General features: G+C 32.5%; 3 protein-coding genes and 1 pseudogene across 3 annotated transcripts; 2 read left to right on the top strand and 2 right to left on the bottom strand.

Annotated features, from left to right (window-relative positions):
• Positions 1–2324: 2324 nt before the first annotated feature.
• LOC132952638 (ornithine aminotransferase, mitochondrial-like) lies at positions 2325–7858 on the top strand (annotated as a pseudogene).
• A 1812-nt stretch (positions 7859–9670) lies between these two features.
• Positions 9671–10048, bottom strand: LOC132952628 (uncharacterized). Its single transcript, XM_061024966.1, has one exon. The coding sequence runs from the start codon at positions 10046–10048 to the stop codon at positions 9671–9673; it is 378 nt and encodes a 125-aa protein (XP_060880949.1).
• Positions 10049–10344: 296 nt separating this feature from the next.
• On the bottom strand, positions 10345–11112 carry LOC132952618 (uncharacterized). Its single transcript, XM_061024956.1, has one exon. It carries the CDS (start codon positions 11110–11112, stop codon positions 10345–10347), a length of 768 nt encoding a protein of 255 aa, XP_060880939.1.
• Positions 11113–12684: 1572 nt separating this feature from the next.
• Positions 12685–13400, top strand: LOC132952606 (putative nuclease HARBI1). Its single transcript, XM_061024946.1, has 2 exons — positions 12685–12811; positions 13039–13400. The coding sequence occupies exons 1-2, from the start codon at positions 12685–12687 to the stop codon at positions 13398–13400; spliced, it is 489 nt and encodes a 162-aa protein (XP_060880929.1).
• Positions 13401–22857: the final 9457 nt, after the last annotated feature.

Here is a 22857-nt window from a genome sequence, read left to right as displayed (position 1 = left end):
ATATGAATAGGTAATGTATTTGTTGTTTTATTATACATTTATATTGAAGGAGTTATATTTTAATCTTTAAAAAAAAAGTATTTGTTGTTTTCTAATAAATTGTTATTCAACCAGTTATGTTTTAAGTACAATAGTATATTATCTTTTAAAAAAATGTATTTGTTGTTTTCTTATAAATTTATATTCAAGGAGTTCTATTTTGAATATTATGTTATAATTATTTAATCTTTAAAAAAAAAGTATTTGTTGTTTTCTTATAAATTTATATTCAAGGAGTTATATTTTAATCTTTAAAAAAAAGTATTTGTTGTTTTCTAATAAATTGTTATTCAACCAGTTATGTTTTAAGTACAATAGTATATTATCTTTTAAAAAAATGTATTTGTTGTTTTCTTATAAATTTATATTCAAGGAGTTCTATTTTGAATATTATGTTATAATTTAATCTTTAAAAAAAAGTATTTGTTGTTTTCTAATAAATTGTTATTCAACCAGTTATGTTTTAAGTACAATAGTATATTATCTTTTAAAAAAATGTATTTGTTGTTTTCTTATAAATTTATATTCAAGGAGTTATATTTTAATCTTTTAAAAAAAAGTATTTGTTGTTTTCTAATAAATTTATATTCAACCAGTTATGTTTTAAGTACAATAGTATATTATTATCTTTAAAAAAAATGTATTTGTTGTTTTCTTATAAATTTATATTCAAGGAGTTATATTTTGAATCTATGTACTATGTACTAATATTAATATGAAAATTACAATTAAAATACAATTTTTTTATCTTATAAGATGATGACTACTCTAGAATTTTTAAGATTTTGATTTTCTGTGCATTTTTTATAATAAGTAAAACATCGAATATCGATTTCCTATGAACATCGATGTTTTTACTATGAACATCGATTTTCAAAAACATCGATATTTTCACTGTGAGAATCGATGTAAAAAAAAATCGATGTTTCAAATTTCGATGTATCAATACATCGAACATCGATGTTTACAAAATGTTGCCCATCTCTATGCCCAACCTCGGCGGACCGTCGCAAAGCAAAAGAGCGCTTCTTGGCACTGTGGCAAACAGCAAGATGCTGTACGCCTCGCCGACCTGGGCCATTCGTGGGATAAAAACGGCTAAAAATTGCGCAGAACTGGCAAGAGCGCAGAGGACCGTTGCACTCCGCATAATACGTGCCTACAGGACAGTCTCGGCCGACGCCTCGTCAGTACTGGCTTCAATGCTACCTGTAGACCTGCTAACAACAGAAAGGGTTAGAGTTCGGGTTCACCTGGACGACCAGACTGACGTCGCCCAGAGCACCGTTAAAAAAAAACAAGAGAGAATAAACAGCATTGCAGCTTGGCAAGCTCGGTGGGAACGGTCTGATAAAGGCAGATGGACATACCGGCTCCTCCCTGACGTTGGGCGCTGGTTAACAAAGCCACCGCTAACCCTGACTTTCCGACTGACGCAGGTGCTTTCGGGGCATGGGTGCTTCTGGAGCTACCTTAAGAGGTTTAATCGGGCGGACGACAGCAATAGCGTATACTGCGTCGACCCCGACGACACTGTTGAGCATACGGTTTTTACCTGCCCGAAGTGGCTTGACGATCGCGCTCGAATAACCGAGATTATAAGGCGATCTCCGAACGCGGGCGACGTGGAAGAAATCCTGTGTGGTCCCCTGCCACACGACTTGCCAGAAGACGCCCAAGCCCGTAGGAGAATAATGAAACAGTTCGAAACTAATCGCCTGGAGTTCATCCACATGGTCGAGACGATTCTGTCGACCAAAGAAGAAGATGAACGAGAAGAAGAGGCCTTGCGAAGGGCACAACGGTTGTGAGAACGAGACATCCAGAGCGGCGGACTCCGGTCGGCCCGAAAAGGTCAGGAAGAGGTCCAGTAAAACTTAAAATGCATTCAAATTCAGTTTACCATTGTTAATGTAAAATTTTTAAAATGCTTGAACGGGGTGAGTCGGGGAGCTGTCCCGTCTGCCCCCCACGTATGTATTTGATATTTGATACCGTCAATAAACGATGGCGGCGCCGCGGAAGCAATGCAAAAGCAGATCCCGTGGCGTCGTCGGTTAAAACAGGAAAAAAAAAAAAACATTAAGTAGGTATATATAAGCACAAGCAACAGAACATGTCAATCCAGCACTTCTTTCACACTACTAAACTACACTATATGAAAAAAAATCCATTACTTTTCAAAATTCAGTACACAATTATAACATTACCATTATTTTGATGAAAATAAAAACTTAAGTACAAAGAAAAGCCAATTTAAAATTACGCTATTTTTCGAACTAATAATGGCTAACAATATATTTAGTATTAATTTTGCCAACGACTATAATCAAATAATTACTTACAATGGTACGTGGGAAGACATGAAAACAATATTAAATAGGGATCAGTCATTAAATATTATACACCTTAATATAAGAAGTGCTAATAAAAATGTTGACGAACTTTGTATAATGTTCGATAATCAAACAATTATTTTTGATATATTTATTTTAACTGAAGCTTGGCTAGGCTTACATAATCTCAATGACAATCGATTTCAAATTTCAAACTATACTATGTACAAGACTACAAACTACATAAATCAAAATTATGGAATAATTGCCTTTATAAATAATTCTATCATAAATACACAGTAACTGATTTAAACACAAATTGTACGTCTAGTCTAGAAATAAACTGCAAAAATGGAAATTCAAACTTCACAGTTTATGGAATTTACAGACCTCCCCAAATTGATATTAATTCCTTTTTAGATGAATTTGAACAAACTATTCTACATTGAGCCAGAGCCAATAAGAGTAACTACACGATAATAAAAGGTGACTTAAATATAGATATAATCGATAATGATTTAGATAGTAATAACTATCTCAATTTAACAAATTAATACAGTTTTATTAGTCTTGTTAATTATATAACTAGAACTAAAGAAATAGGAGGATCCTGTTTAGATTAAGTACTTTTAAAATCTAATACATTAACAAATGTTAAAACATTTGTTGCCCATTCTTCTTTAACTGATCATTACTCAATTGTTCTTTAGAAAAAAAAATATCATCAAAAACCAAAAAAAATAAACCTTGGGCAACAACTGCAATTATCATATCGATTCGTCGTAGAGATAAATTACATCTGAGTTTAAAAAAGCATCCATTAAACGAAAAACTTAAACAGTACTATTTGAAATATAGGAATACGTTAACTAACAAGATAAAAGTAGCTAAAACTAAATTTTGTAAATCTGAACTAGAAAAAGCCGTAAATGACTATATACTAAACTGGAAAGTTATTAAAAACGCGACAAACCGTTCTAAAACAAATTCCTTTATTCAAACTATTAATAACAAATTTGGTGAAAAACTGCACTTTGCAGATAAATCAAAAGAAGTATCGAATTATTTTAATGAGTACTTTACAAATGCAGCACAAAACATGTATAACCAAATAAAACTTGCAAGACAAAATATATATAACATAGAATGTACATACACTGAACAACTAACCTCATTACCTCAAATACTACAGACATGTCATTTAATAAATTTAGCGTAATTAATGATGAAGAAATTATAAAAGCAATAACGGCTTTAAAAGATGATTCTTCTCCAGAATTTAGATGGAATTCCAGTGAAAATGCTCGAATTAAATATACATTCATTGATTAAACCATTATCACACATTTTTAATTTAGCTATAGCAACATTTACTATTCCGGAATGCTTTAAAATTTCAGTAATAACACCAATACACAAAAAAGGTGACAAATCTAACATTGAAAAATACCGCCCAATCTCACAAATATCAAATATTGCCAAATCTTTTGAATAAATTATTAAAAAAGAATTAGTCCATTACCTTGAAAGTAATAATCTTCTATCAGGTACCCAATTCAGTTGTAGACCTGGTAAAAGTACTGAACAAGCAATTGCAACAGTATTAAGCTATATTTATAATTCTTTCGAAAATTTTTCTTTAAAAAAAAGGTGCAACTGTTTACTTAGATCTAGCAAAAGCATTTGATACTATAGATCATAAAATATTACTAAAAAATGTTAACACACTTGGTATCAATGGAACGGCTCAGAATTTATTAAGTTCATGCTTTAAAAATAGAAAACGTTCGAATAAACAATGAATTAAGCGAAGAAACTTCAATAATATGTGGTGTACCTCAAGGGACAACTCTATCGCCTACACTGTTTAATATACATATAAACCAAATTAATAACTTGAATACACACGGAAAACTAGTTTGCTACGCAGATGATACAGTATTTTTCGTTGAAGGACAATCCTGGGATGAAGTATTTACTAGTGTTCAATCTGACATGATTAAAATACAAAAATGGCGATGTGAAAATAATTTATTCCTAAACTTAGAAAAAACCTACATATTACTACACTATATAGTTAATTCGAATCAACCAAATAAAACAAATCTATGTAGGTATACATGAGGATGACTGTTTAAATTAAAATATATGTACATGCCAAACCTTTGTAAAAATAGTTAAAAACTATAAATATTTAGGTATAGAAATGTGTCATAATCTTAAATGGAATGACCACATAAAATGTTTAACAAATAAATTAAGAAAACTTATGTATGCATTTAAAAATTTAACAGATATCTTAGAACTTAAGACAATTAGAGTAGTGTATCAAGCATTAATAGAATCCATAATTAATTTTGGTATTTCCATTTGGGGAGGTACTAGGAGGTATGATACAACTATAGATCCATTAAAAAAAATACAAAACAAAATACTAAAAACTATCCTAAAAAAAGACTCATGATAACACACAAAATATTTAAACAATGACATGAATGTACTACCAATAAAAAAAATTATTTTTTAAAGCATCGGTACTTTACATAGTTAAAAATAACCTTTCTTTTAAAACTAAACACGGACATAATACTAGACAATTATCTAATATCAAAGTACCAACTATGCACAAAAAATTAACACAATCCACATACATATATATTGGTCCAAAAATGTATAATATACTACTATTTCAAATTAAACACAGTAACTCTTTTAAGATTTAAAAAAAAAAATTATACTGGCTATTACAAGAAAAAATTATAGACCGACTCATAACAAACGTAAAGGATTACTGCATTATTTATCATATAAGTTGTACGACTTTATTAATTATTGTTAATTTTATATTACCATATTATATTGCATTATTTAACTACACAATTTTTTTACATAATGCTATATTATAATATAATATTATATAAATTAATAAAATAAAATATATATTTACTTATATTATTAATATTATAGTTAGGTATGTGAGAAATGTATATTACAAATTGTAATTATTTAATTTATAAGAACTATTTAATGTATTTATATTTCAAATTGTGAACTCAGGGGCCCCCACACGAACATGTTCAGTGGGGCCCATTATCTTCTTGAAGAATAAATTAGAAACGGTAAATAACCGTAACCAATGTTTTAATTACAGAAATACAGAAATTGGTAATATTTCCCCACCTTTAAAATTAAAAAAATTTAAAAACTTAAAATTTAAAATGACAGCAAGAGAAATGCAAACGTTTATTAATTTCTTCCCTTTAATTATAGGAGATCTAGTTCTAAAAAATGATGTAACTTGGATATTTTTTATCAACTCTGTTGAATTTATTGACTTGCTTTTGCTACCAAGTAAAATAATAAACTTATTATAAGAAATAATGTTTTAGCCTAAATACATGTTCATTAGAATACATTGGTATACAAATTAATTGGAGGTCCATGAAAATAATTAATGTTTTGTTTGGTGTATTCATTTGTTACACATTTATTAATTCGATAACATGCTAAATGCTTTTCATAACAAATAATGTCTATTTTTTTACATATAATATAAATGTCATTTTTGTTCACACACACAATTTTTTTTATAATATAATATGGTCAATATTATAAATTGTATTAGCATACATGATTTTATCATAACATAAAGCTTCATTTAATAAAAATCTATTATTATCTAAAGATTCCTTATTTATTTGCTTCATAAATTCAACATATGGAATTTCTTCGCTTAAGGATTTAAAAGAATAATAATTATCAATATTAAAATTGTATAATAAATCAGAAAAAAATAATGAATACTTAAAACTTAGCAATATAGGAACATTAATTCTAGACGTTATATTTTTTGTATATTATGTTTTTAACTGGCGGTGTTTTGATTCAAAGTTGTATGACCATAAATATCTTAATGGGCCAGATTGATGAATTATATTACAATAGTGGGTAAAAAAGTGATGCTTTGGTTTGAAATTATCATTGAAGAACCCTATGTTTTGTTATTATATTCTATATGTTCTTGTAGTTTTAAAATTGAACAGTTATCAAAACTTGGTAGCAAAAGCAAGTCAATCAATTCAACAGAGTTGATAAAAAATATCCAAGTTACATCATTTTTTGGAACTAGATCTCCTATAATTAAAGGGAAGAAATGAATAAACGTTTGCATTTCACTTGCTGTCATTTTAAATTTTATGTTTTTTAAATTTGTTAACTTTAAAGGTGGAAAAATATTACCAATTTCTGTATTTCCGTAATTAAAAATCGTACACACGTACTTATATTTGAAAGCCTATTAAATAAAATTAGTTGACACAATAGGTTTCTGTGGTATTGGGTAACAGTGAAGTAATGGATGTCCTTACTCCTGGTACTCGTGGGTCTACATAGGTTGTAAATCCGTTAGCAGGTAAGGTCTAGCTTCAATAGATGTTATCAAAAACGAGGCGGTATCATAACATATTATGTATTTAGTTTTATATTTATATTTTTAATTACTGCTATAGTGCTATGATATAATACAATTGTAATCATATTATGTAATGAACTATGTTTTAACTCTTGATTTGAATTTAATTATGTCTTATAGGGAGCATTGAGAAATCCAAACGTGTACGCATTTATAGTAGAACCATTACAAGGCGAAACAGGAGCACTTGAACCTACTCTAGGCTACTTGAAAGGAGTTCGTGAGCTTTGCACAAAATATAACGTTCTTTGGATTGATGATGAAGTACAAGCTGGATTTGGTAAAACTGGAAAAATGTTAGCAGTCAATTATGAAAACGTCAAACCTGATCTGTTGATCCTTGGAAAAGCACTTTTCGGCAGAGTCTATCCGGTGAGTACAATTTGAAAAAAATTAAGTCGTACACTCGTACTTATATTTGAAAACCCATTAAATAAAATTAATTGACACAATAGGTTTCTGTGGTATTGGGTAACAGTGAAGTAATGGATGTCCTTACTCTTGGTACTCATGGGTCTACATATGTTGTAAATCCGTTAGCATGTAAGGTCTACCTTCGCTAGATGTTATCATAAGCGAAGGCTTGGTATAAAACACATTCAAGATGGGCGAGATCTTCAGGTCTCAACTCACTGCTCGTTTGGACGAAAATAAATTAATTCAAGTCAAAGGAAGAGGCTTGCTAAATGCTATCGTGTTAAATACAGGTACGTAGTAATTTAACACTTATTATAATATATACATAATATTTTTATATACATAATAATACATGTAAAAAACAAATTCACTTTGTGTATTAGGCTACGACTACATTGTATCCGTTTCCGATCCGATACGAATCGATCCGACCCAACATCCTACTCGTCCGATATTTGTGGCTACATCATATCCGATTTTGTACCGACTAAAATTAAATATTATGTTGTCATCAGGTCATCTGCTGCAACTTTTGACTGCTGCAACTCTAAACTTCGAGAATACCCGGAAAAATTTAAAGAATATTTTCGAATGAGCATACATACGTATGATTACGTATTGGGTAATATTTCAAATGATATAAAAAAACATAGTAATTTTCGTGAATGTATTCAACCAGATGAAAAAACTTGTAATAACAATAAGGTAAGAAGTACAAATTTCAACATTGAAACTCTTAAATTTATTGATTTAAAACAAAATAAAATACATATCTGTTCATTTTTAAGAAATAAATTGTTACTTCTTTTTAAATAGTTCAAAACCAAGATCAAAAAAAAAAAATAACTTAAAAACTAAAAATTAATTATTTTGAAATGATTGACTTTGCATTGTGTCCATATCTGTAAAAGTGAAGCTGCTTGTTCTTGAGTCTGATACCATCCACTCTACGGAAGCTGGCGAAGGCGATTGATAATACGACAACGAAGAAGTAGCGCAATAATTATTTGAATTGATTTGAGATTGTGAAATTGTATTAATATATTTTTTTTAATGAACTGTAAATTTCCATTCTAGCATGTATTTTGTCAACTTCTTTAATTTTTTTAAACATGGGCAAAATACTGGAAACACACAGCAGCATTAGATAACCTAGATCTAACAACACGACACTGGAGTCCAATATTAGTACATATGCTTGAAAAAAATTAGACTATGACCTCCGGGCGCGGTAGGAAATGATTCTTGGTGACAGACACCAACCACAGGTTACCGAATTCGTTGAGTTTTTACAATGTCATGTGCGGTCAACTGAAGCGCGTTCTGGATCCTATTCATCGATGGCACCAGGTCCTGTTATTCAAGTAAAACCTACTTCAAAATCACAACATCCAAAATGGCAGCGTTTTACATCGTCAGCCAAAGCTTATATTGCAACCATCAACCATCCGCCATCTCCAACCATAACTTGTCCATTATGTCAACAGACCCACTCAATATGCCAGGGTTCGCTCTTCGCGGATCAAGGCCCCACTGAACGGTTCCAAACTGCAAAGACCCATCAGCTATGCATAAACTGTTTGGGTTCTGGGCATTCTGTAGGAGCATGTCCGTCAAAAAAAACTTGCTATTCATGTAAAAAACAACATCACTCACTACTGCACTTCCCAGCCGGTACACCCACGGGCACAAGCGGTCCGCCGCCAACTTCGATGTTTGTGGCAGTAAAAAACCCTCAGTCCATACTACTTTCTACGTTTCTTGTCAGTGTCGTGTCAGTCGACAATCAGAAATATATCCTCCGGGCATTGTTGGATACGGGCGCACAGGTTAGCTTCATTACGAAGCAAAATGCCGATCGCTTATCGTTAACCCGTCGTTCAACATATGGATATACCGTTGCTACTCGAACTACACCGTCCAGACCGGGGTGAAGTCGAGTGATTCGGCTGAGTCTCCAGCTTAGGGACGTGGTTGGTTCTCGAATGTGGACAAGTGTATCCACCTTGATGTTCTCTTGATTGCGTGTCCATTTGTTTCGACGTTGTAGAGTCTGCAAGTAGTCGCACTGCCAACATTTCCAGAAATGTGTGTGTAGATCCTTTATGAGTCTCCCGCGCTGGAGGCGTGATAGTGGGACTGAGTCTAAGTTTGGTTCAACAATCGCCGTGCTGGGCATCAGAGTTAAGAAATGACTAGGCGTGAGCGCTTCGAAGTCGCGAGGGTAATGACTCAGCACACCTAATGGTCTTGAGTTTAATGTCGCTCCCATTCGACTTAGTAATGTGGCGAGTTCCTCGTATTTAAGTCGCTGGAGCCCGAGAGTTCGATAGAGCAACGTCTTGACCGATTTCACTCCAGCCTCCCACAGTCCTCCAAAGTGAGGGGCAGATGGTGGGTTGAAATGTCAGCTGATGTTACGTTTAGTGAGGTAGTCTCTGCATTTTGTCTGGTACTCTGTGGATCGAGTGAAATTGTCAACGGTCTGGAACAAATTTGCTGCACCCACAAAGTTAGTGCCACAATCACTATGTATTTGTTCAACAGGGCCACGACGGAAAATGAATCGACACATAGCCATCAAAAACACTTCTGTGGATAAATCAGAAGCGAGTTCCAAATGTAGTGCTTTTGTTGTCATGCAGACAAAGAGACATAGGTACGCTTGGCACGGGATAGCTCGGCGAGTTGTTGACGTTTTCAAAGTTATTGGTCCGGCATAGTCAACTCCTGTGACGACAAATGGTTTGATTTGCTGTAGTCGAAACTTTGGTAGGTTCCCCATGACTGGCTGAACGTTACGAGGACGGAGTCGGTAACAAGCGATGCAGAGTCGGAGTCGAGATTTGATAACTTGTCGACTAGTTATGATCCAATATTGTTGTTGAATGATGGATTGTAGTATTGTAGCTCCAGGATGTTTATGTTATAAATGGAAGTCTTCGATGATCAGATCTATAAATCGATGTGAGCGTGGCAAGTGTATGGGATGTTTCTGTTTACAAGGAATGTCCACGTGAACTAATCGACCTCCAACTCGAAGAACTTCACGTTCATCAATGAATGGATTTAGCCACGGAGTTACCTATGTGATGACGATTTTATCCACGCGAGAGTGGTAGTCGAATCCGTCCAGGCATGCATCGCTTCGATGGGGAGGACAGACTTGAGGACTTCATGCACATATTGTAGCAGTTGAGCGGCCAACACAGCTCCACACAACTTGAGACGAGGAATGGTTACTCGTTTTAGAGGTGTAACTTTTGTTCTCGAGGTAATAAGATGGTATTGAATTCCTTCTCTGTAATCACAACGCAGATATACAGCTGCCACGTATCCTTTCTCAGAACTATCAGAAAATGCATGGAGTTCGTATTTGACTTCTCCGTTCATGGTGATTCGGCGTAGAACACTCAAATTCTGGATACCTTGCAGGTCCCATCCGATCCCAGACGTCCATAGCAACTGCATTAAGTGTTTTGCATAAGAAGGTGGTCGGTGCAAGGAGACCAAGTGGGTCGAAGATGCGAGCGAGATCCGATAGAATCGAGCGTTTGGTAGTCTTTGTGCTAGGACGCTGGACGGAATAAGAGAAATGGTCCTGTTCGGGTTCCACCGCATGCCGAGGATTTTAAACCCGGCTTCCAACACGTCATCGAACAGAACGTCAGTTGACATGGATCGGTCACATTCCGGAATAGATTGTAGGATAACGGACGAGTTACTAGCCCATTTCCTGAGCTGGAAGTGTCCTCGAGCGCATAGTGAGATCAATTGTTCTTGACGCTCAAGCGAGGCTTCCGGGGTGTTGGCCCCTGTAAGGATGTCGTAAACAAACGTATCATACATGATGATCTGAGCGGCCGCCGGGTATGCGTTCTCTTCGAATTCGGCTAGGTACTGCAAAGTGCGTTAAGCCTGATGAGGAGCACAGGATGTACGTGAAAATTCATAAAAATTTTTCTTTTTTTATTTTTATTTTCCATTTTTTTTGTTTTTTTTTTCTATAAATATCAATAAAATTTTATCTGTTAGGTAAAAACGCTTGAAAATTTAATAGAAGGCTCCTAGGTTATTGTTTCAAAGGCAGATGATCCTTAGTCACAGTTTTTATTTATAAGCATTTAAAGTTCAAATCTTGACAGAACCCTGAAAATTAGCAAATTATTTTGAGTTGAGAATTCATAAAATTTTTTTTTTTAAATCTATTGCCCGTATGCACAGTCATTTAAGTGTTACTTAAAATGAATTTAAGTGTCACCTAAAAGCAGTCCCTTAAAATTGCGTTGCACAGTCATACTTACGGGATAGCTGTCACTTAAGGTTTCCTTAAAGTTAAGTGGTGGATAGACCATCCTTAACGAGCCCGTAAACTATTATTTTTTTTTTAATCATTTCAAAATAAAAATAATAATGTAATCAATTTGTTAAAATTGTTCACAAAATTATCATTCTACCATTTGCATCGATTTATGTTTTTGTTTTTATTAAATTGTCCTACCTAAAGTATAGTTAATATGGATGATATATTCGAACTAATTGATTTTGCTCAGTTTGCTGATGAAGATAATGCACCTAAAATGTACATCAGGGATCAAGAAAACCCTGTAGAATTATTTTCTGATCTTCAATTTTACAAAAGATACAGGTAGGTATCTGTTATAGGAACTATTTATTGTACTACTGTAAATATTTTACATTATAATAATTATACGGTGAAATAAACCCTTTTTAATAGATTCAACTGTAGGTACATTAAACACAAATTGAATAATGTATTTTTTAATTTAGGTTCTCTAAAGAAGTAGTTATGGATATTATTATGCCATTAACTACTATTCATCACAATAATAATCGTGGTTTGCCCATCCCACCTATTCTATAACTAGAATTATACAACTCTTAACAACACTGCGGTTTTACGCATCTTCAAACTTTCAAGTAGGCACAAATTTCAAGTCCCATTCAGTTGTTTGTAAAATAAGTTTTGTTAATTTGAATTTTAGATTGTAAATGGTGACTTAAGAGGAATAAACCAAGGAACTGTATCCAGAATAATTAAAAATATATGTAAAATGTTGGCAAGTAATGTAAAAAATATCATGTACATTTCCCTAGAAATGCAGATGAATGGAATACTATAAAAGAAAAATTTTACCAAATGTACAAAATGCCGGGAATTGGTGGATGCATAGATTGTACGCACATAAAAATACAAAATCCTGGAGGTCCTGATTCAGAAGTGTTCAGAAACAGAAAAGGATATTTTTCTTTAAATGTTCAGGTATGCATTAATTAGTTATCAGTTATCAAACAGCGGATTTAAACCCAATCACAGAGAAAGTATAAAAAATTATTTATTTAAAAGTTATTTTTTATACTTACTGTATGTCTGTATACTAGGCTGTTTGTGGACCATCGATGGAATTTTTAGATATAGTTGTAAGATGGCCAGGAAGCTACCATGATAGCTTTATATTTAGTGGAAGCCATGCAAACAAATACTTTTCTGAAAGTATTGACCATGTGTTATTGCTTGGAGATGGAGGTATGATTATATTTATATATTTAATGTACTTATAATTTAAATTTATATTTAATGTATAGGTAAAAGCCTTGAGAATTTTTGTTTCAGTTATTAATTAATAAGTTTTTCTACCTCTCAAAAGTTATACTAATTATAGTCATGAGATGTTTTTGATTGTAATTAATTTTTTTTTAAACTATTAAATTTGATTATTTATACAATAAATATTTCTAATTTCCTTTCAATAGGTTATGCATGTAAACCTTATTTGTTTACACCTTTAAAAACCCCTGTAACACCATCAGAGCGAAAGTATAATAAATGTCAGATTAGAACAAGAAATATAATAGAACGGACATTTGGAATATGGAAAAGAAAATTTCCTTGTTTAAGAAGATGTCTTGCTAATGCACCTGGTACAACTGTAAATATTATTCTTTCTTGTGCATTACTTCACAACATCTCTCGAAAATATAATCAATATACCACAGACAGTGATGAAGAAGAGGAAGACTTAGAAGAGGAAGATGGTGAAGTTGCTGGAGAAATTGACCACAGTATACTAGGACCTGCAGCAAGACAAGCTTATATCATAAGGCATTTCAGTTAAAAAAAAATAATAAATCTTTATATTTATCCATGGTATTTACGCATTTATTTATTCATAAAAGTAACAAAAATTTAATCCAATTTACTATAACATCACATTATTTATATTTAATAAATATGTATAGGTATTAAAGAATTTTAATTTAAAAAAAAGTATATAATATAATAAACAAACAAAACAACTGATTTATAAAAGTAACAAAAACATAGGTATTCACTTAGGTATGTGTGATAAACATTATATGGCTATAAGCTTTTTAACTTAACTAAATAACAATAAGCATAAAAAACAAAATATATAGGTACTTAAATAAGATTTTCTTTAATTTTCTTAATTTCATGTTTTTTTTGGTTCGAATTAAAATTCTTTTTTGGATCTTCTATATTATAGACTACTAGTTTACTACAAAGTGATGTTTGGTGAATTATGCATTGATAAGTTAATATCCCGGATTCTTTTTAACAATCCTTTTTCTTTTCCCATCATCGCTGGAGCTCCATCAGTGGAAATTGACACAATTTTATCATAACTCAAATCCGATTTTTTCATGAAGTCAACAAAACTCTTAAATAAATCTTCTCCACGAGTCTTGCCTTCAAATGTCAATATTGCTAGTAACTCTTCTCTAAACACTTTATTTTCAATGTCAAAGAATCGCACGAAAATTGACATTTGTTCAGAATCAACTAAGTCACAAGATTCATCAAGCGCAATGCAGTAGCACGGTGACTTATGTTAAAATTCAAATAAGCTTTTTTTGTTTTCGGCTGCCAACATTTCTGTCCTTCTTGTGTTACTCCTTGCCGACAAAGGAATATCTTGGATAGAGGTAACGATTTTTTTATTTTCTTGAAAAAGTGCAGTGGCCACTTCCAACATACACTCTTTTACTATTTCGGAATCAGAAAACGGTTTTTGGTGCTTATTAAGAACCCAGCACACATGCAACGCTGCTTCAGTTGATTTCTCTTGTTCACTCATACACCGTATAAGTGTAGTCGTACTATTTTTGTAAGATAACATACATGCATGGAGCTTATTTTTACGCACTTCACTGCCTGGAGGAAATTTTGTATGAAAATCTTTATGAGTAGTTTCATAATGCCGTTTTAAATTTCCACTTTTAATAATAGCGGCAGTTGAATTGCAAATTAAACAGACTGGAATGGCTCCAACCCCTTCAGGCAATATAAAACAATATAGTTCAGTCCACTCGTTCATAAACTTCCTATTTTCGCTGTCGATTTTGCGTTTTTACTCAACATATTGAACGAATAATATAAAACGAAACACGCACTGTATCCACCGGCGAAAGTACACGTACTAAAACTAAATAGTTAACTTAATAGTTATAATTTTACGCCGTCGGTTCTTCGGAGTTCTTAGAAAATCGAAATATTTGGTATTGTTGCGACTCGGCCGTCGGCCGATAACATTGTAATAAAACCGATTATTACCTGCCCGATAAAATATTTTTCAGTGAATTATGATATAACTATAATCTGAGTTTGATAAATTAAATTAAATAAATGTCTGTATTAATAATAATACTATTACAGAAAATAACATAATGAAGATGAAGTACAATGTTTTGACAGGGTCCATAGTCTTGCCTTCCGCGGTCCGGATCCGGACCGCGGTCCGCCAGTTGCCGATTCCTGTTCTATAACATGTTTGAATTTGGATACACAGTGGAAAAATATTTCTTTTTCCTGTGTATCCCAGTTTGGCCCTCTTTCTCTTTTAACACTTTTCATTTTGAACTAAATTTATGTGTGCGTTTATTAACAAATTTTTAATGACAAATTGACAATTTAAAAATAAAAATTCCAACGAATATATAAATGAACCACTGATAAGTGATAACTCAACTGATAACATAAAATATCATGGAAAAAAAAACGTAATTTTAAGGATTACTTATTTAAGTATTACCTAACTAGGGGTTACTTAAATTTGGACTATGCAATTCAAATTTACAGGCTCGCTAAGTATTGGCTACATGCCCCGTAGCTAGGTAACACCTAAGCAGTTTTAGGTAACCCTTAACAGTGGACTATGCACACGGGCCTAATAAGATTTGAAAATGTAATACAAGATTATCCATAAAATTTTCTACCTTTATCAAAAAAAAAATGTCTACAAGAAAGTCAAATTAAATTTTTATGAGCGTTTGAAATTCATATTTTTACAACATTTGATATTCACTCGATTTCTCATGTAACAATTTTCTTATTTTATTGTAATTAAAAAACGAATGACTGTAGATACTTGAAAATTTCACTGAATGTTTATATTAGCATTTTCTTTACACCATAAAATGTTGAAAATATTTTGACTCTTTTTGAGCTGTTAACGGGCATTGTCAGTTTTCAATTTTTTTAGTTTTTTTTTTCTATACTTATCAATAAAATTTTATTTGTTGGGTAAAAAAGCGTGAAAATTTAATGCTGCAATAATTAATTAATATTATTAATTGTGGCGATAATTTATTTAACGTATATTTTTGAATACCTATTGGCTATTTTAATTATGATTACTTTTTAATATTTAATTTTTATATAAACGCATAATGGTATATGAATTATATAAATACTAGAAAAAAAACTACACAAATCAAATTTCAAAATTATTGAATTTTGAATAGTTAAGTTTGCGGGACACTTATTAATTGGTGGGGCTAAATATGACTTGGGGGGAGGCTCCTAAGACCCCTTACACCACCCCCCCCCCCACACGATTTGCGCCTATGGAAAGAACTATGCGTTTGAGTATATAATGGACGACTATTTGCATTATGTTTTTTCAGCCATGTGTTTTACATGTATTCTATAACTATATAATGTCTATAATATACCCAGCGATCTTTCCCACATAAATTAACCTATAGTGGGATTTATTCGGCCAAATGTCGAAACATGCAACAATAGATACGATGACAATGATGATAACTTAGGTACCGAATAAAATTTTCAGTATCATAATTAGTTATTCAATAATTCTATAATAGTAAAAACTTATATTTTTGTATACTCATAATATCTTGTGTTATCACAGGTTATTAATGATTAGGTAGCACACGAACTCAATAATGATTGATCTCAGTATAACCCTACAATGAAGAGTCCGATGTCAGCTGCTCTTCGTCAACCATCATTATCAACCTTCCAGACATTAAGCTCCACTTCCAACTACTTGCCTGATACCGAAATATTGGAAGACCGGTCCTGATGACATCGGCTTCAGAGACGCTACTGGAAGCCAGATACGTGTCACTTATTACAGCGTGTATGGATGCAAAGGAAGAACACAAAATGCACTTGAAAAGTTATAACAGGAGAAAATAAAGACAGAATTGTTGAAACTCTTGATACGACGAGATGCTGAGATAGAATAGGAATTAGTTGAAAATAATGAAACACAAGAAAACAATTAGTGAACTGATATTTCCCATAGATAATATAAGAATGGATAGGACCTTAGATCATATACAATGGATGGAGCTACTTTAATCATTCGCTGTTTCCAACATAACCACTTATTAGTTATTTTATGGTGATTGTTGGCGAAACGCATGCGTAATAACTCGTTGTTCCTTGAAATTAAATGGGTGGTGGGGATGGAATGTAAAGCGGCGTCGGCGCAACGTATACGCAATAACTCGCTGTTCCTTGAAATTAAATGGGTGGTGGGGGCTTATGTTGGACACAGCTCGGTATACGAGAAATACACACAGCTACATCCATTGTATATGATCTAAGGATAGGACATAAGAATTTATCGCTTGAAAATTTAATGATACGTTTTTAATGTTATATGGGGCAAATATTGATATGATAATTGATAAATGACAGTAAATAACATTTATGATTTATATTATACTATATTCTAATTACAATTAATTATGTACGCAAAGCTAAGAGTAATTCGAGTATTCCAATTTCCATTTTCAGACACAACAATCAAAATACAAATTTGAAATTGACAAATATTGCAAACAGTTTTTGGACATAACCTTAAAAAAAGCCCCATATTATATTTCTTTCTTCACCAAAAAAGCACACAGCCCCATATGAAACTGGTAAAGGCATTCCATCACCTATCCATTCTAAAATTATCTGTGATATATACTATACCTATTAATTTATGGTAGATAATATTAAAAATATTGTTTTTTATAATATTTTTATACTAGTATACAAAGCTGTAAGCGCATTTTTTGTGTAAAGTTAACTCGATAACTATCGGTTCAATTTTGATCGGATTTTTGTTTATATGTTCCTTATGATCACGCGAATGTCATAGGCATACATTTAGTCTGATAAAGTTTGTAAATAATTAGTTATTAATAATTAAAATATTCGTGTAAATTATATATATGCAGCGAGGCGGCCCGCGGATTTCCAGCTAACCTGCAATCTGTCCGAGAAATTTATCGATAAAAATAATCCCGGTCGGGACGTCTATAATATAATATAATCAAACGTCTCACTGTCTGATCAACGTAGAGCCTAATAATGATAGCTTAAAAGCTTGTAATTTTCATGGTACTTTCTTACAACACTACCTCCATGTAAGTATACACTAAAAAAGCGTCTTCCGAAATTCACATTTTATAAAGTGGTGCTCTGTAAGTATTTTGATATTCAAGATGATCAATGAAAATGACTGGCCAGTCAATGTTGGCTAGTCTGTAAAGCGGTGGCGGTGTCGTGTGATCAGCCGTCATTCGAGTCGTTAAGGCGCTTGCTTTTCCCCCTCTCTTGCAACGAAAAAGTCAGGTATTGACGTTGTTTTTCCTTGCCAGCCTTTTTCTTGCCCCAGAAGTTTTTTCGCGTTTTTTTGTGTGTCACGCCAACCTTCAAGCGCTTAATCGTTTAAGCGCAGTTTCCGTGACTCGTGTCTGTGCGACTAAAAGTATTTGCCATCGTTTTGTACTGTACCCCGTTGCCCGTACGCGTTTGTGGCGACAACGGTCGATGATTAAGTCCATGCCGCCATTTGCGATCAACATCGAATTCACGTACGCCTTATTGCTATTACGCGTCCACTTCACGTGTGCCGGCAAGTATTTATGTGTTTTTGCAGCCGCTACTGCTTTGTTTTGTACGTATACAATTAAATGTACTGTACGCCAGATTTATTTAACATTTGGTAGTCATCATAATTAAAATATTTTAAATAAATAAAAGAAAAGAATAGTAACAACTATAACTACTATTTTAATTATTTCTTCAGATATCTACGGGGTTGTCTTTTAGATCACTTATATTTGAGTTGAATATTGGCAGAAGTACTGGAAGTGAAATCATTTATGAAATTTGTCAATTGATATGGAATAAACTAAAAATTTTGGAAATAAAGGTTAAAGATTAAAGGTTAAAGAGGAGTGGGAATTAAATAGCAAAGATAGTTTACACGAAAACTAATTTTCCTAATTGCCTTAGAGCAATTGACGGAAAACACATAAGTGCAAGAATCAAAAAATGCTGGTTCTTTTTATTTCAATTATAAAAAGTTTTTTTCAATTGTTTTAAGCTGATGATGCAAATCTGAGTTTCATAGCAATAAATGTTGGAGCTAAGGCAAAAAAGGCGATTCCTACGTGTTGAAAGAAATTGCTTTAGGAAAATAACTTTAGATGTCCATGTCCGATGTTTTTCTGGTTGTCTGGCGACGCTGATTGTAGCATTAATCAACAAAAGACGTTGTGAACAATAAGATCGAGTTACTACCGTCTTCGTTGGAAATCCAGAAAAACAGTAACATATCGTAGAAAAAAAAACTACGTGTGTGAGCCTAATACTCTGGGGAAATGAAACTTCTTTCAAAAGTATTGTGGCCCGTGAAATTATAAGTGAATAAGGGAGAGAGTGAGAAAAATCAATACAATAAATATAAACGTGCGCGCCGCCGCTTGCAAAATAAATAAATAAAGAAACGTGTCGTTAAGATTTTTTTCCACCCACACCTCAAGAAAGTAGTTTTACTTCAAAAGGTGGACAAATAATTTCATTTTTGTAACATACACCGATCTCCACGGGAGGTCTTCAATTGGTACCGCTATGCTGTACAGTAGTTGCAATGGATGAGTTATATTTGAATACAAGAATAAACCATTGTATACGAAAAACGATTCTGAGCGGTTAGACAAGTCCTTATAATATTATTATTTTTTATTCGTTACTATGGTGATAAAGAAACGTGTCGTTTCGTTTTATATATATAGGTGTACAATTTACACGTTTATTTTAATTAATAGATAACTCAAATGTTAATTAACTTAGACAAATACTATTGCGATAACAACCTTCTCAGTGATATAATCTTTCATTGAAAAAATAAAAAGCGAGTGTGCCAGCACACCATTACACTCTGGGGAAGTAAAACTTCTTTCATAAGTATTGGGGCCCGTGAAATTATAAGTGAATTTCTCAAAATACACTATGTGAACGACTTTGTGCTCGAATTTTAGCAAGCCTTATCATATAGGAATGCTACAAATGTCAGATTGCGGTGATCAAAAATCTCTACAGCACGTTTACGAACGCAGCGTTCATAAAAAATGCACACAAAAACGACATTCTTGGAAATTTGTTACGCAAAATTAATTTGAATGTTATGGCCACTTAATATGCATTGATGTGTGGTACTAAAAACGAATCCACTGTACGATCGGGCTAACTCTCCTGCCCGCTTGCGAATACATACACACGCGTCTAACACATAAAACGTCGAAAATGGCCACGTGGTTTGATTGCTACTCATCGAACTTCGCACTTCATCGCTAACTCATCCGGTCGAATGGAACAAAAGTTTTGTCTACGAATAAAAACTATTTTAATATGAGGACTGTATCGCAACTTAAATAACTCCAAGAAAAAAAGTGACACATATTATTATTCAACTTGTCACAAAACGGTATGTGTCGATCGTGTTGCCGCAGAGCGCTTGTAACTGACTGGTTTTTCGATACTAGCGACGCGCCGCGGCCGGTACAGCAGTGCGGGTAGTTTCTCTTTATCACTAATCGCGCGCCTATCAAAATAATACAAAATATTGGCCGTATTATATAATAATAGGCCGTCAACAACAACAATATTTATAATAATTATAATTACAAAGTTATTACCTATATGCATAAAAAAATCTAAATTATTATTATCTAGGTCTTGCTCTAATATTATGATTTATGACCAACTTTTTCTAGAAATTCTTTAATTGCAATTGAATGATTATCTATTCTAGCGCGTCCGTTTTCAATATTGTTACCTTTTTGTGCCTAACTTTGAATTATATGAATTATGTTAACGTTTTTGTCCATATATGTACGCATCCGTGAATTATATATCTCTTTTTGTATTGTCTTTGGCCGCGCTACGACGCGCCGCCGCAACTCTTTCTCCCGCCTCGCACGCCGACTTTTTCGCCGTTACGGGCTCAAATTCGTTTACACTCGCCTGTACAGTTCTTTTTCACGCTCTCGACTCGACGCTAGTAGCCCTATGTCACGGCTAACCTGCCGGTACACCGTGCCACGGCACACCTAGTAGGTAGCTACCAACATTGGTAACCTCACGACCGACACTACAATATTGATGATAATAAGTAGGGACGTAGCAACTTGCAATATGCTAAAATATCTAAACGTAATTTCTGACAATATCTTGTTGATAACTAATAAGTAGATGTGTAATATGTGCGAGTCAATCAATTTCTAAATTTAGCCCATGGATAGAATACTGTTACTCCTCAAGTTTTTTTTTATATACTTTGATTACTTAATTAAGAAAAAGTGATGCTAAATTAAGTAGAAAAAATGTTTTATTTAAATATTAATAGATTTTGTTATATTACATATCATATTTTTAGTATTAATTACAGATTTAACTATATAATCTTAAATCTCTACAGAAAAATATTAGAAATAAAAATCAGTTTTGACTAAAATTTGAAAAATGTTATTTATTTGCTTAATTTTAATGATTATTTATGATAAAAAAAGATTGTAATGTTCTAATGCATAAATAAAACGTGAACTATAAAAAAAAATACAAAAAAAAATATTATAAAAGGTGCGAAGAATGTTATAATGATATCAGGAAATCTGAATTGTAATGCATCCCTCCACTTATCTTGAGCGATTTTGACCACTGATCTTATAGAAATAAATAAGTATCGACATTTTATATTATTATCATAAAATTCAACAATTGTAATAAAAGTACGGTGTAATTATATGTTGTCTTCTTCTTATACAAACATACAATGATACCTAGTAGATACAAATGCAAATTTACGTACAGCAGAACCAATTTTGTGTTATTCGACTTAATATGAAAGTGAATTTAACAATTATAAAACTTAAACGTAAGAACATTATCTATATTTCTACTTACGTTTTTGACAATTTATCAATTTTCAAGTGAATTATGAGCATTTAAAAATTGTTATGTTTTACTCATATTTTTCTTCAAAATTAAAATTTAAAGCACAAACACAGCTAATATTCTTACCTTTAGGTTCGATAATAAGTAAATTCACTCTAATATTAGGGGTAAAAACAGAAAATTGGTTCTGTTGAATGTAAATTTACTATAGATATGGTATACGTTTGTAGGGCAGAGATAAAAACATTCGATTAAGACGTTTTTTTGAACTTGTATTAAATTGCAAAAACATTTAAAATCATAAAATAATACATGTTTTATGTTCTAAAGGTTTCCAAGATATGAAAAGTTCAAGAATTGAAAATATTAACAATATATTTTAAATAATAAATTTATTAAACCTATAGGTTATATAGTATGCTTTTTTATGGTATAATTTTCTCTATGTAGGTACATAAATAAATACATAAATACGTACAATATTTGTTTTAGTGTTTATTGTATTTATGTTGTAATAAAATTGTTGAGACACCCCAGATCAATAATCTGAATACGTGCCTGCTTGGACCACATGTTCAATGCATACAAGTGATGAGAACTCTCTTATGGTGCTGTATCTTATATTGAATGTTTGTATTTAGCGCGTACATGGTACATAGAAATATTGAGTCTTCTGGGCTCTAGCATCGTCCCTCTGTTTACCTGTAGCTGGTCAATTGACTTAGTGAGTCATCGGACCAAATATTATTGTGAAGGCAAGGCACTAAAAATTAAAAAATATAATTTAGAGGAGTTTATTTAACAAGAAATGTTTACAAAAATACTTTTTTGTTTAGCAAAATATAAAATATAAACATCAAAAATATTTTATTATTAAGTTGCAACAACCAAAAACACATCAATATCTATTATATAAAAATAAGTCCGGTTTTCCTCCCTGACGCTATAACTCCAGAACGCACGAACCGATTTCCACGGTTTTGCATTCGTTGGAAAGGTCTTGGGCTCCGTGAGGTTTATAGCAAAGAAAATTCTGGAAAATTCGGGAAAAATTCAACAGAAAAGTG

The sequence above is a fragment of the Metopolophium dirhodum genome, chromosome 1, assembly GCF_019925205.1.
Source record: "Metopolophium dirhodum isolate CAU chromosome 1, ASM1992520v1, whole genome shotgun sequence".
Taxonomy (NCBI): domain Eukaryota; kingdom Metazoa; phylum Arthropoda; class Insecta; order Hemiptera; family Aphididae; genus Metopolophium; species Metopolophium dirhodum.
Note: the sequence above shows the minus strand (reverse complement) of the source record. Positions and strands in the feature narration are given on the sequence as shown.

What these genes read in the sequence shown, in the direction of transcription:
- LOC132952606 (XM_061024946.1), top strand. Translation starts at nt 12,685, where the DNA reads ATGGAATTTTTAGATATAGTTGTAAGATGGCCAGGAAGCTACCATGAT. An exon ending in GTTATTGCTTGGAGATGGAG is followed by an intron (nt 12,812 to 13,038) that starts GTATGATTATAT and finishes TCCTTTCAATAG; the next exon opens with GTTATGCATGTAAACCTTAT.
- LOC132952618 (XM_061024956.1), bottom strand. Translation starts at nt 11,112, where the DNA reads ATGTATGATACGTTTGTTTACGACATCCTTACAGGGGCCAACACCCCG.
- LOC132952628 (XM_061024966.1), bottom strand. Translation starts at nt 10,048, where the DNA reads ATGGGGAACCTACCAAAGTTTCGACTACAGCAAATCAAACCATTTGTC.